Here is a 13,468-nt window from a genome sequence, read left to right as displayed (position 1 = left end):
GAAAGTAGATAAGAAAATTCCTACTCTCCAGAAATTTATTTATTAGTGGGACAAGTATTAATGCATTATGTAGTTAATGCTGAAATGAAAGAAAGGATCACACAGTGGAACCTCTTCAGAACCAGATAACTTCAGAAGGAATTTAACATCTTTCCATTTAAAAAATTGTTAACAGGCATTATTATTATAAATTAGAATGCAGTTCATAGAGTGCATTTCTGTTGTAGAAATTGAATATGGGTTTCCTGAGCAGCAAGTTACTTGAATATATCAGACCCTTCTTGGTGATGTTATTTGCTGTAATTTCTCCTAGATTATTTTACAAATTATTCTACATTGGATTTAGTGTTTTAAAAGTCTTATATGGTATTAAACTTGTAACAATAAAATCCATTGGATTTTAGTTGCCATTACCCAGGGAGGAGCAATACAACTGGCTAACAATGGTACCGATGGGGTACAGGGCCTGCAAACATTAACCATGACCAATGCAGCCGCCACTCAGCCGGGTACTACCATTCTACAGTATGCACAGACCACTGATGGACAGCAGATCTTAGTGCCCAGCAACCAAGTTGTTGTTCAAGGTAAGGGAATTCAGAATTCACAGGTGTGGTAAATTCTTCAAAATACTAAAATTTTATAAACTCACAGAAAAAGTAAGTATCATATTACAAAGCTCCATTCAAATGTAGTTAACATTTCTTCAATATAGATAGTATTTTCCATGAACTCTTCCATTATTCCAATTGGACCAAAATGTCATGGCATAAAAACAACTATTTTCAGTTTTTAAAATATTGGCATCTACCTTTAACATCTTTACTATTTGGGGTAGAAGAAACAGGACAGGTTAGAAGGAAAGACCAGGAAATCAGAAGTTAGAAAAGATGGATTCTATATCTAACTGCATGAATCTGCTATGAGGCCTTGAGTAAAAGCTCCTCTGGGCCTCAGAAAAGTGTTGTTGTTGTTGTTTTTGTATTGTTTTTGTTTTGTTTTCATGTGTAAAATAAGAGTTGCACTAAATCTCTGAAAACAGTCTTTAGAAGTTCAGGATTCTGTTTCTCTGCTTTTTATTCAAAAGAAATTTAAATCTTCTGAGATCATCAGTTTTTTTTATTATTATTTTTTTTTCTAGAGACATGGTCTCACTGTGTTGCCCAGGCTAGTCTTGAACTCTGGGCCTCAAGCAATCCTCCTTTCTCGGGCTCCCAAAGTGTTGGGATGCCTCTGCACTTGACCCAGTTTTTATTTCAAATGAAAACATTATATTCCACAAAATCTTATACCATCTTATGCTGCTCTTTAGAGAAAAAGTAGTTGTTAAATTCTTGACAAATTTTGGAGTTGCTTTTTTGTTTTTTTGGGGTTTTTCTTTTTTTTTTTTAGTTTAATTGTTTTTTTCTGTTTATTTCAGGAATCTTTATGGATATCAGTTAACCATTTTTCTTTGGATTCGTTTGAATATTTCAGGAATATAGTTAATGCCAGGTTAGAAATTTGCTGATTGAGGAAATAATAATAAATCTGTTTCTGAAAATATTTTTATAAATGATAATGTATTTTGCCTGTGTTAGGTAATGACAGTTGTATCCTTTCACCATGGATAATTGAATAATCCTGAAACACCAACTGGAGAGAGTCATAACTTATTTAAAGAGCCCTAATGTTTACAGAATATATTCTGTTATTAAGCGAGTATTTGAAAAAGATACTATTTTGCTTATTGATGAGAGTAAAACACCTTTTCACTTTACATGCAGGTACTCAAAAATTGTAAAGCAGGATGTCAGTGAATTTGAATTCTGAACGTCAGTTTGAAGATGGTAACATGTTTAGTATATAAATCTTTTCCACTCAAAGCATACATTTTAATTGATATTAATAATTAATATTAATAATTTAATAAAGACCTTCAAATTTTTTTAAGTAACATTAGGTTCCTTAGGAGAGCATATTATTACACTGTTTTTAGAAGCAGTTTGACAAATAGTGATTGTGTTTGTTTTTACAAATGGTGAATCAGAAAAATAAAACTTCAGTTTATTAAGTCATTATCATTTACATTAAAACAATATGTTTTCAAATAATATAATTGGCATCAGGTGATACACTTTTTCATACTTTCAGTTTTGTTTTAATTCAAAATCTATAATAGTTGACCATAATGCTTTATCTTCTTTTTCATTTTGCTATTTTATGAAAAATCATGGTCGTTTTTATGTCGTGGCAAGAGTCTACTTGAAATTTTTTAATATGAATTTACCAATATCAAAGGAAGACATTGAGGACTATACTCTATCTAGGAAGATCATCCAAGCTGTGCCCCACTTACCTTTTAGACTTAAGGTTGGTAAGCATGTTAACAACGGAATAGAACTGCATTCAAATGAAAAATAAAATATAAGATCCAGCAGACATAGGTTACTGTAATAAATACATTACATTGGGAATTATTTCTTAGTAGTGGCGCAAAGAGTGCTGATTCTTTCAACACTTTAGCCAGAATCATCTTTTCTTTTTTGTTTCCCTTTTAGTCCAGAATACATGCTTAGATTGATGATTGATACACATAATTGAATCAGGTTGCAGTGTTTCTGTCTTACACGACACGGTTTCTTTCAGCTGCCTCTGGAGATGTACAAACATACCAGATTCGCACAGCACCCACTAGCACTATTGCCCCTGGAGTTGTTATGGCATCCTCCCCAGCACTTCCTACACAGCCTGCTGAAGAAGCAGCACGAAAGAGAGAGGTTCGTCTAATGAAGAACAGGTACATATACTGCATTTACTTAGATTGTTGGGGGTTAAGTGTGTCTTCACATTCTGCTGGATGTGTATCTTTACATCTACTGGTAATAGGATCTTTGCATTGGATTTCTTTTCCCAGCAGAATTAATGGATCTTGCTAAATTTTCTTTATTTAATGAGCTGCACTTATAAGATAGCTATAGGATTATGGGTCAATCTTTGATCATGGAGTGGTTTTCTTTCATGCAGTTTCCCCACAGGAGATTTAATGCACAACCTTCCTATGTTTGCACTCCAACCAGCTTGCCAGGTTATTTCAAAATGGTTTCTTTTCATGTATAGTATTGTTCAGGAAGATCAAGAGTTTCACATATGTATATTAGCTGTGTGTTAAATTTTATCTATATTAAATTTACTTGATATAAAATAAATGTATAGTGGCCAGTTCATGTTTTAATGAATAATATCTTTACTCAAAATAAGAACATTTTAACACCTAAAGATTCTTCAAAAATATATTCTAAGAATACCATGTTACGGACAAAAATCTTAAAATAGTCTTCAAAAACTACTACCTTCAAAATCTATGAAATGTTGGTAAAGCAGTTCTCAGAAAGTAACTTCATTGCTATAAATGATTTTGCCGTAAAAAACAATAAAAACAAGTTACTAAATATTAGTTTAGAACTTTCATATAGAAGTGACCGAGACAAACAGAAGAAGATGAAAATAAGGGTATGTAAAGTTTTAAAAAGTTTGAAATTGATGAAAGTATCTCACTGTTCATCCCAGGATATGTCAAACACTGATAAAGTGAAAGAAGCAGGGCTTCCAAGTCCTAGCCCTGTCCCTCCATTTTGGGAGAAGGTATTAACCTTCTATACCTCAGGTTTGCAAAATGGGACTCCAGCACACACCCAAAGTATTGTTTTAAGAGTCAAGTAAGATAATTCCTTTGAAAGCACTTTGTAACTGTAGTGCTCTGTTGAATGGGGGTGTGTGCGTGTGTGTGTGTCTGTGTGTGCAATTTCACTTACAGCTCAGATCAGCTTTTTTGTTCCTAAAATATTCTTAGCTGTCACAATGTTAGTAAATTATATCTGAACGCAGAGATTTTTCTGAGATATTAGAAAAAGAGTTAAGTGACTTTTTTTTTCCCCCCTCCTGAGACAGAGTCTTGCTCTGTCGCCCAGGCTGGAGTACAGTGGCACAATCTCAGCTCACTACAACCTCTGTCTCCTGGGTTCAAGCAGTTCTCCTACCTCAGCCTCCCGAATACCTAGGATTACAGGCGCCCACCACCACACCTGGCTAATTTTTGTATTAGTAGAGACATAATTTCACTATTTTGGCCAGGCTGCTCTTGAACCCTTGACCTCATGATCCACCCTTCTCAGCCTTCCAAAGTGCTGGGATTACAGGCATGAGCCATGGTGCCCAGTCCTCAAGTGACTTTTATTTGTGTTCCATCCGTCTGTGATTTTGAGTATTTAGGTTTTACTAAACAGAAGCATAAAGGCTGCATTCATAATTTAAATATATTTTAAAATATAAATTAAAATCTGTAAATAAAAATTAAAATATTTTCAGTTTTTAAAAATGTTTATAAGGAAACTCTTAAAATTAGAAGCAAGTCTGATTAAGAAGTCTCAAGCAAAGGCTGAGTAGTAATATTTAAGACAACACTGCTTACTAAAGCAACCAGTTCTAAGCAAACATAGGAGCAAAATCAGAAAATAAATCCTTTTGATTATAAAACACAACAGAAGGACTTCTGTTTATGTCTATGTAGTTTGGCTCTGTGGAACAAAATGTTTACCCCGTTGGCCGGGCGCAGTGACTCATGCCTGTAATCCCAGCACTTTGGGAGGCCGAAGAGGGCAGATAACAAGATCAGGAGATCGAGACCATCCTGGCTAACATGGTGAAACCCTATCTCTACTAAATACAAAAAAATTAGCCGGGCGTTGTGGCGGGCGCCTGTAGTCCCAGCTACTCGGGAGGCTGAGGCAGGAGAATGGCGTGAACCCGGGAGGCGGAGCTTGCAGTGAGCCGAGATCACGCCCCTGCACTCCAGCCTAGGCAACAGAGCAAGACACCATCTCAAAAAAAAAAAAAATGTTTCACTGCGTTGACTGGCAGACCAAATTTCCTTTTTCTTCTATTTATTTTTCTTTCAGATTTATGACCACTGCCACCAACAAGTTAGGAACAGGGCACACATAACTACAGTTGCTACCAGCCTTTGCTTGCCTGAGACTTACCATGGACTCTTTCATAACACTACTTTGCTTAGATGTAGTTACCCTACTCTTGAAAAAGGAAACTTCCCATTGATTTTGCTATAGTTCCTTTCCCCTTTCCTTACCAGATTACTGCTGCTTCTACTTTTTCAGCCTCCATTCACTGGAATCTGGCTTCTGTGACTAGCATACCCCTCATATGTCTATAAAAAGGTACAAATTCCCTCCCACTTGGCAAATTTAGTATTTTCTTTCATTTAATTTTAACTCTATGGAGTATGACACTTTCGACTTCTCATTACTCTAAACTCTTCCTTGGCTGGCTTCACCTGGTTTTCTGACTACTTTTCAAATTTTTCCTTTGAGCCTTCATCCATATCCATGTATTTCAGGCATTACTTTATATGCTGATACCTCCTAATTCTATATATTCTGGGTTTGACCTTTCTGCCGAGTGCTATTTATTAAGCCCCAGTATATATTATTTTATTAATTCTACCTACAGTGAGGTAGAAGCTTATCCCCACTTTAGAGGAGGGGAAGGTAAATATCAGAGAAAAATCAAATATATTGCCAAAGGTCACACACTTTATGAGATTAGTAGAACTGAAATTTGAACCCATATCTGGCACCAAAGGCTGTAAACATGCTACTTCACTGATTCCAGTATGCAGCCATCTTCTGCTGTGCCTCTCAAACCAGAGCACATGGCAGTGTGTTAGGGATGTGTATGTAGCCTTAGGAGGTGAATGTGGAGTGCTTTCCTTGAATGTTCATTTTGCTAAAATATTTGAGAGAAATAAACCTTATTTTTAAGGTAAAATAAGAGATTTAACAGAAATTTATACCAGCAGTGGTTTTGCTGCACCACCAGAATCTCCATATTTGGTTTCCTCTTCTAGTGTGACTATTTCAGTGGAAAAGTTAAGAGAAGAACACTCTTCCTAAGCATGCTCACTAGGATGAATGTCCCTTATGCACATCAAACACAGCCTATCTTAAACTAAACTTTGATAGGAAAAGATTGTAATCCAAAAAAGTCATCACTATCCAAGTTGGCATTTATTTCAAGATGAAGATAAGTGGTAAACATTCTAAAAGGAAGTGTAGACAGCTGTTCTATTAATTTGTGTTGCTACAGTAATAACCACGAATCTCAGTGTCTTAAAATTTCTTCTTCACATGTGTTACATTTTGGCAGCTGCAGGTCAGTTGCTGTGGCTCTCCTTCATATGCCCATCTGAGTCTAGGATCCTGGGCTAGAGCAGCATCTCTTTGAGAAAAGGGCAATGCTTTTGAAAACATTTGCTTGATTGTGGTGAACATTACATCTATTTGTGCTGTGTCAGCCACAGCACAGGCAAGGAAAGCCCGAAGTCGGTGTAGTGGGAATGAACTCTTCCTACAGGAATGGGGAGTGAAAAATTGTGAAAGTAATGCAGTCTGTGACCTTTGCCTTTATGTAACTTTACATTGGAGGAGGGTTTTAAAAGCAGGTTCCCTAAAGGCAGAAGTAACAAAGGAAAAAGTTAAATGGATGTGATCGTATGAAACTATAAACCCCCTATTTAGCAAAGTAAAAGAAAAGTAGCAAACATTTTAACAAATAATGTCAGAAAACTAATGAGTTGAGGGATATAAATAGGCAGATTCTTAGAAAATGGATAGGGTAAAAAATTTGAAAAATTCTAAAAAAATTAAAGTATAATTGATATGAATTAAAATATATCCATTCAACCATATACAACTAGCCATTAACAGTAAATAAAGATGTATTTTTATTAAGATGGGAAGATGTTCTCGGACAACAGCAGGTTACCAAAGAATATGTACATTACTATCAGTTTTTTTAAAATTTATTATTATTACACAAGTAAAACATGTTCATTATAAGTAAATTAAGACACATTACCTAAAAATTTAATTACTTCTAATTTCACCATCTAAAATGTTAACATTCTAAAGTCAGTTTTTTTACTCAAACCAGTACAAAGAAAGGTAAATATACATTTTTAATATATTTTTAAGTAATTTTAAACTTACAAAGGAGTTGTAAAAATAGTACTACAGAGTTCCAGATACCCGTCATCCAGCTTCCTCTAATGTTAGTATATTACATAACCAGGGTACATTTATAAAAAATAAAAGTACATTGGTATAATACCATTAACTGAATCGTACATTTTCTTTCCCCAGTTTTTTTACTTATATAATCCAATTTGGGTACCATATTGCATTTAATTATAGTCTCCTTCAGTCTGAAAGTTTCTGTTTCCTTGTCTTTGATGGCCTTGTCACTTTTGAAGAGCAGTGATCTGTTTTTTTATAGAATGTCCCTCAATTTGCATTTGTGCAGTGTTTTCTTATGGATAGATTGAGATAACAGGTTTTGGGGAGGAATTCCACAGAGGTATAGTGTACCCTTCTCATAACATCACATCAGGGAGCACATACATAACTGGCGATGTTAACTTTGATCACTTGGTTAAAGTGCTGTCCAGGTGTCTCCACTGTTGAGGTACCATTTTTCTCTTTGTCCAGCCCATATTCAAGGGAAGGAGAATTAAATTCCACCTCCTAAAAGGGAGAATATGAAACAATTTGTGGTCATATGTTAAACCACCACAGTAATTAGGTGTATTCTAGAAGAAATACTTGGGAGGCTATGCAGATACATTCTTTTCTCTTTAAAGTTTTGCCCACCAATTTTAGAATTCATCAGTAAATCTTGTCTACAGTAATTATTTCTGTTTGCTGTTCTGATGGGAATTTTCTATATCCCCATCCCTTCTATATTTAACAGCTTAACAACTGAATTCTATAAACAAGATTTGTTTCTTCTCCACATTATTTTATCAATACAAACATGTATTTTGGGAGTTATAATCCAGTACTATTGTTATTTATTATGTGTTTATATTGTTCTAGCTTTGGCCACTGGCATCTTTCATAAGTGTCTTCTGTGTCCTTTTGACATGCCCCATTTTTTTCTTTTTAAGCACATCTTTACTTTCCGAGACTGCAAGATTGTCCAAGTTCTCATCTTGTGTTTTCCCTTCCCTAGACTTGGAATGAGCTGTTTTTCCAATGATCCCTAGTTCCTTTATTAGAAAATGGTGGCCAATATGGTGAAACCCTGTCTCTACTAAAAATAGAAAATTTAGCTGGGGTGGTGGTGCACGCCTGTAATCCCAGCTACTCGGGAGGCTGAGGCAGGAGAATTGCATGAACCTGGGAGGTGGAGGTTGCAGTAAGCTGAGATGGCGCCACTACACTCCAGCCTGAGTGAAAGAGTGAGATACTGTCTCAAAAAAAAAATACATACATATATATATACACCTTCATATACGCACACATTCTTATTTCTGTATCTTTATATATAGTTGGCTCTGTTTTCCATAGTCCACATCTGTGGATTCAACCACCCATACATTTAAAACCTTGAAGAAAAAAAAGTAATAATATAGCAATTTTTAAAATAATACAAATAAAAAAGTAATTTAGTATAACAACTATTTACATAGTATTTACATTGTATTAAATATAAGTAATCTAGAGATGATTTTAAGTATATAGGGGGATGCATATAGATTATATGCAAATATAATGCCATTTTATATAAGGGACTTGAGTATCTGTGGATTTTGATATTCATGAGAGTTCCTGGGACCAATCCCCCATAGATACTGAGGGACAACTATATACTTAAAATAAATATGAATATGCAGTAACATATCTGATTCTAAGCTGTAACCACATGGCTCACTGTAGACTTCTCTTTGCCTATTTGTAACTTCTTTCTCTGACAGAAACTTGACTTATATGTTTGTTTAAATCTACTATACATACAGAAAACTTGTAAGAACTGATAATATGTACCCTTGTGAGAAACAAGTTTACCAGTTACAGTGCAGTATTTATATATACTTCTTTTTGGTTTTGGCCTAATAGTATTTAGCAAAAGTGCCGTTTTCTAAAGTTACTTCACTCTGCTCCTTTTTTCTCTACCCCTTTCAATGAGGTTATATCATATGATTATAGTACAGTTCGATTTGTCACCATCTTCAGTTCTGGGATTTTCTGACATCCCTAAGTTTTTATCCTTAAATTTGCATGTACATAAGTTCACTCTTTGTGCTGTATAGTTTTATGGGTTTTGATAGATGCAGTGTCATGTATCTGTCACCACAATGCCATAAGGAACAATTACACTAGTTAACTAACAGTTATATAATACTAAGTATTATCTTATATCCCTTTGAAGTCAGCTTCTCCCACACCCTGAAAACCACTGAACTGTTTTCTACCCTTACAGTTTTGCCTATTCCATAATCTCTTATAAATGGAATCTTAAATTATAATTTGTAGCCTTTTAGATCTGGTTCCTTCATCTAGCAAAATTGCATTCAAGATTTATTGATTTTGTTGCATGAATCAGTAGTTGGGACTTATCCCAGATGATTCCATTTTATAGATGTACTGTGCTTTGTTTATTCACCTTGAATTTCATCCCAGTTAATTCCAGTTTTAGAGAAATAAAGTTACTATCAACACATAAAGGTTTTTATATGAACTATCCATTAACATGAGTAAATATCTAGAAGTAGGCTGGTTGCGTGGAATGTAACTAACTGTATATTTAACCTTTTAAATAAACTGTCCAGTTGTTTCCAAAATGGCTATACCATTTTGTATTCACACCAGGAATGTATGAGAGTTCAGTTGCTTTGTATCCTTGCCAAAACTTGACGTTGTCAGGTTTATTATTTGTCCCCCAGTTCTAGAAGTTGTATAATGGATATCGTGTGGTTTAACTTGCACTTCACTAGTGAATTTTTTTTTTTTTTTTGAGATGGAGTCTCCCTCTGCCACCCAGACTGGAATGCAGTGGCAGGATCTCAGCTCATTGCAACCTCTGCCTCTTGGGTTCAAGACATTCTCATGCCTCAGCCTCCCTGAGTAGCCAGTATTACAGGCACCTGCCACCATGTCTGACTAATTTTTTGTATTTTTAGTAGAGATGGGGTTTCACTATTTTGACCAGGCTGGTTTTGAACTTCTGACCTCAGGTGATCCACCCACCTCGATCTCCCAAAGTGCTGGGATTACAGGTGTGAGCCACCGTGCCCAGCCTTCACCTAGTGACTTTTATGTGATTTGCCATCTATGTGTTTTCTTTGATGAAATGTCTTCTTAGATCTTTTAGTCATTTCTATTGTTTGTTTTCTTTTGTTTTCAGAGACCTTTTTTCCAAATCCTTTGTCAGAGCAAGTACATTCTTTCAGTCTATAGCTTTTTCTTTAATTTTCTTAACATTATCTTTTGCTTTTGCAGAGCAAAAGGTTGCCATTTTGATGAGGCCCATTTTATCAGTTTTGTCCTTTTGTACATCATGCTTGTGGTATTGTATTTATGAATTTTCTGCCTGGATAGGCCCAGCCCACTTACACATGTCTAAGAGCCTGTGGACAGGCCCATTGGTGCCCACATGCATCATCTGGGGTGCCTGAGGATTGGTTAGTCCTACCTATCAGCACCCATTGTCTGGAGTCATAAGGACCAGCTCGCTCTTGCTATCACACGTGCCACCCAGAGGCCTGGAGACAGGCTTGCCCAGCCTGCTGCCACCGTCAAGACCTTTGTGTCCACATACCAGCCAATCTGGCATCCCCATCCTCAGCAAAGCTTTATCACAGCCTCCACTGACAACCGAAGCCTAAGCCACTGAAGAAATCATAGATGCCCTGAGAGAGTCATAGATACCACCATTGATGACAGTAAAAGAAATCATACAGAGACAACACATCTGAACCCACCTGGAATCAAATCCAGAGCACCCTACCCAGCTAACACTATAGCTACATCTACAGTAAAAGTCTTTCTCTACAAAAGCCAGTCCATAAAATTGGATAAAGCAGCAGTTGCACAGATAATCAAGATAAGGACACGAGAAACATAAAATACTAAGGAAACATGATACCTACAAAGGAACACAATAATTTTCCACTAACAGATCTCAAAGAGCAGGTAATCAATAAAATGCCTGAAAAGGAATTGAAAATAATGATCTTAAGAAAACTAAGCAAGAAACAACAGAACACAGATAGACAATACAAATAAATCAGGAAAACAATTCATAATCTGAATGAGAAATTAAAGAGGTAAATATTTTAGGAAAAAACAAATTCTGGAACTGAAGAATTTAATAAAAAACAGTCGAGGACTTCAACTATAGACTAGATCAAGCAGAAGAAAGAATTTCCGAACTTTAAGACAGGTCTTTTAAAATAACCCAGTCAAACACACACTAAAAAGGATGAAGAAAACCTACATAGGACATCATAAAGCAAACAAATAATTCAATTTTGGGAGTGCCACAAGGAGAAAAGATAGGAAAAGGCATCAAAAACCTATTTAACAAAATAATCACTGAAGACCTCCCGTGTCTTGAGAGAGAGATATATATCCAGATACAGGAAGCTCTTATGTACTAAAACAGTTTATCCAAAAAGGCCTTTTCTAAGACACATTCATTTCAAACTCAAAAGTCAAAGACAAAGAAAAATGGATTCTAAAAACAGCAAGAGGAAAATACCAAGTCACATGAAGGAATCAGATTAAAGGCCGATTTCTCAGCAGAAATTTTACATTTCTGAGTGGGATAATAATATTCAAAGTGTTAAAAAGGGGAAATAAATATTTATATAAATAAATATACCCAGCAAAGCTATCCTTCAGAAATGAAAGAAAAATAGTCATTCCCAATCAGAAAGTGAGGAAATTCATCACCACTACACCAGTCCTACAAGAAACATGTAAGAGGATCCTACATCTTGAAGTGACAGGATGATACCTGCTGTATCATTAAAATATACAAATTATAAATCTCACTGGTAAAGTAAACATGCAATTGGAAAAAAAATAAGGAACTGAATGTTATCACTACAGAAAACCAAATTAGCAAACAAAAATGACAGGAATAAGCCTTCACATATCAGTAACAGTTTTGAATATAAATTTTAAATTCCCCAATTAAGAGATATAAACTGGCTAAGTTCGATTTTAAAAAGCCAACCTGTGTATTTCCTCCAAAAAACTCACATCACCTGTAAAGATATATGTAGCCTGAATATAAAAGGATGGGGGTAAAAACTCCACACAAGTGGAAACCAAAAGTATGCAGGAGTAGCTATACTTGTATCAGAGAAAATAGGCTTTAAGTTGAAAACCATAAAAAGAGAGCAAGAAGGTCATTATATGATAGAGGGAACAATTCAGCTGGAGGATGTAAAATGATAAATATGTAACACCCAGTGCCAGAGCATGAGATATATAAAGCGAACATTAGAGCTGAAGGACGAGATAGACCCCAATATAATAATAGCTGGGGACTTCAAAACTCCACTTCCAGCATTTGACAGATCATCTAGACAGAAAAATCAACGAACATCGGACTTAAGATGATCTGTAGACCAACTGAACCTAACAGTTTCAGAGCATTTCATCCAAAAGCTGCAGATTCCGTTCTTCTCATCAGCACATAGAACTTTCTCCAGGATAGACCATATGTCCACAAAACGAGTCTCAACAAAGTTTTAAAACTCAAAATTATATAACATATCTTTCCAGACCACAATGGAATTAAACAGTAATAAGAGGAACTTCAGAAACTGTACAAATAAATGGAAATTCAGCATGCTCCTGAATGACTACTGGGTCAGTGAAAAAATTAAGAGGGAAATAAATTTATTGAAACAAATGAAAATGGAAACATATAAAATCCTATAGGATACAGCAAAAACAGTGCTGAGAGGGAAGTTTGTAGCAATAAATTCCTGTATCAGGAACGTGTAGCAAGATTTCAACTAAAAAATCTAACAATACACCTCAAGGAACTAGAAAAGAAGAAGCCAAACCCAAACTTAGTAGAAAGAAACAAATAGTAAAAATCAGAGGAGAACTAAATGAAATAAAGTCTCAAAGAATCAATACAGGGCTGGGCATGGTGGCGCACACCTGTAATCTCAGCATTTTGGGAGGCCAAGGTATGTGGATTCTTGAGCTCAGGATTTCGAGACCTGCTCGGGCAACATGGCAAAACCTCATTTCTACAAAAAAATACAAAAATTAGCATGGTGTGATGCAAGCCTGTAGACCCAGCTACTCAGGAGGCTGAGGTGGGAAGATCACTTGAGCCAAGAAACTGAGACAGCAGTGAGCCATGATTGTGCCACTGCACTGTAGCCTGGTCAACAGAGTGAGACCCTGTCTCAAAAAAAAAAAAAAAAAAAGGTTTTTGAAGAGATAAACAAAATTGATAAGCCAAGAAAAAATGAGGGACAAGATCCAAATAAATGAAATTAAAAACTAAAAGGAGACACTACAGCTAATACCACGGAAGTATAGGGGATCGGCCGGGCGCGGTGGCTCAAGCCTGTAATCCCAGCTACTCGGGAGGCTGAGGCAGG

General features: G+C 35.8%; 1 protein-coding gene across 2 annotated transcripts in view; it reads left to right on the top strand.

Annotated features, from left to right (window-relative positions):
* The window catches only part of CREB1 (cAMP responsive element binding protein 1), an 86,561-nt gene that overhangs the window by 46,893 nt on the left and 26,200 nt on the right, over positions 1-13,468 (top strand). For both annotated transcript variants that reach the window (XM_011949846.1, XM_011949845.1), the window contains 2 exons: positions 405-587; positions 2,629-2,779. In XM_011949846.1, coding sequence (XP_011805236.1) covers positions 405-587; positions 2,629-2,779 — 334 coding nt within the window. The remainder of the gene's footprint in view (positions 1-404; positions 588-2,628; positions 2,780-13,468) is intronic.

The sequence above is a fragment of the Colobus angolensis genome, unplaced genomic scaffold (genome assembly GCF_000951035.1).
Source record: "Colobus angolensis palliatus isolate OR3802 unplaced genomic scaffold, Cang.pa_1.0 Scaffold30, whole genome shotgun sequence".
NCBI classification, from domain to species: domain Eukaryota; kingdom Metazoa; phylum Chordata; class Mammalia; order Primates; family Cercopithecidae; genus Colobus; species Colobus angolensis.
The sequence above is the reverse complement of the archived record's forward strand: the minus strand, read 5'-3'. Positions and strand labels throughout refer to the sequence as shown.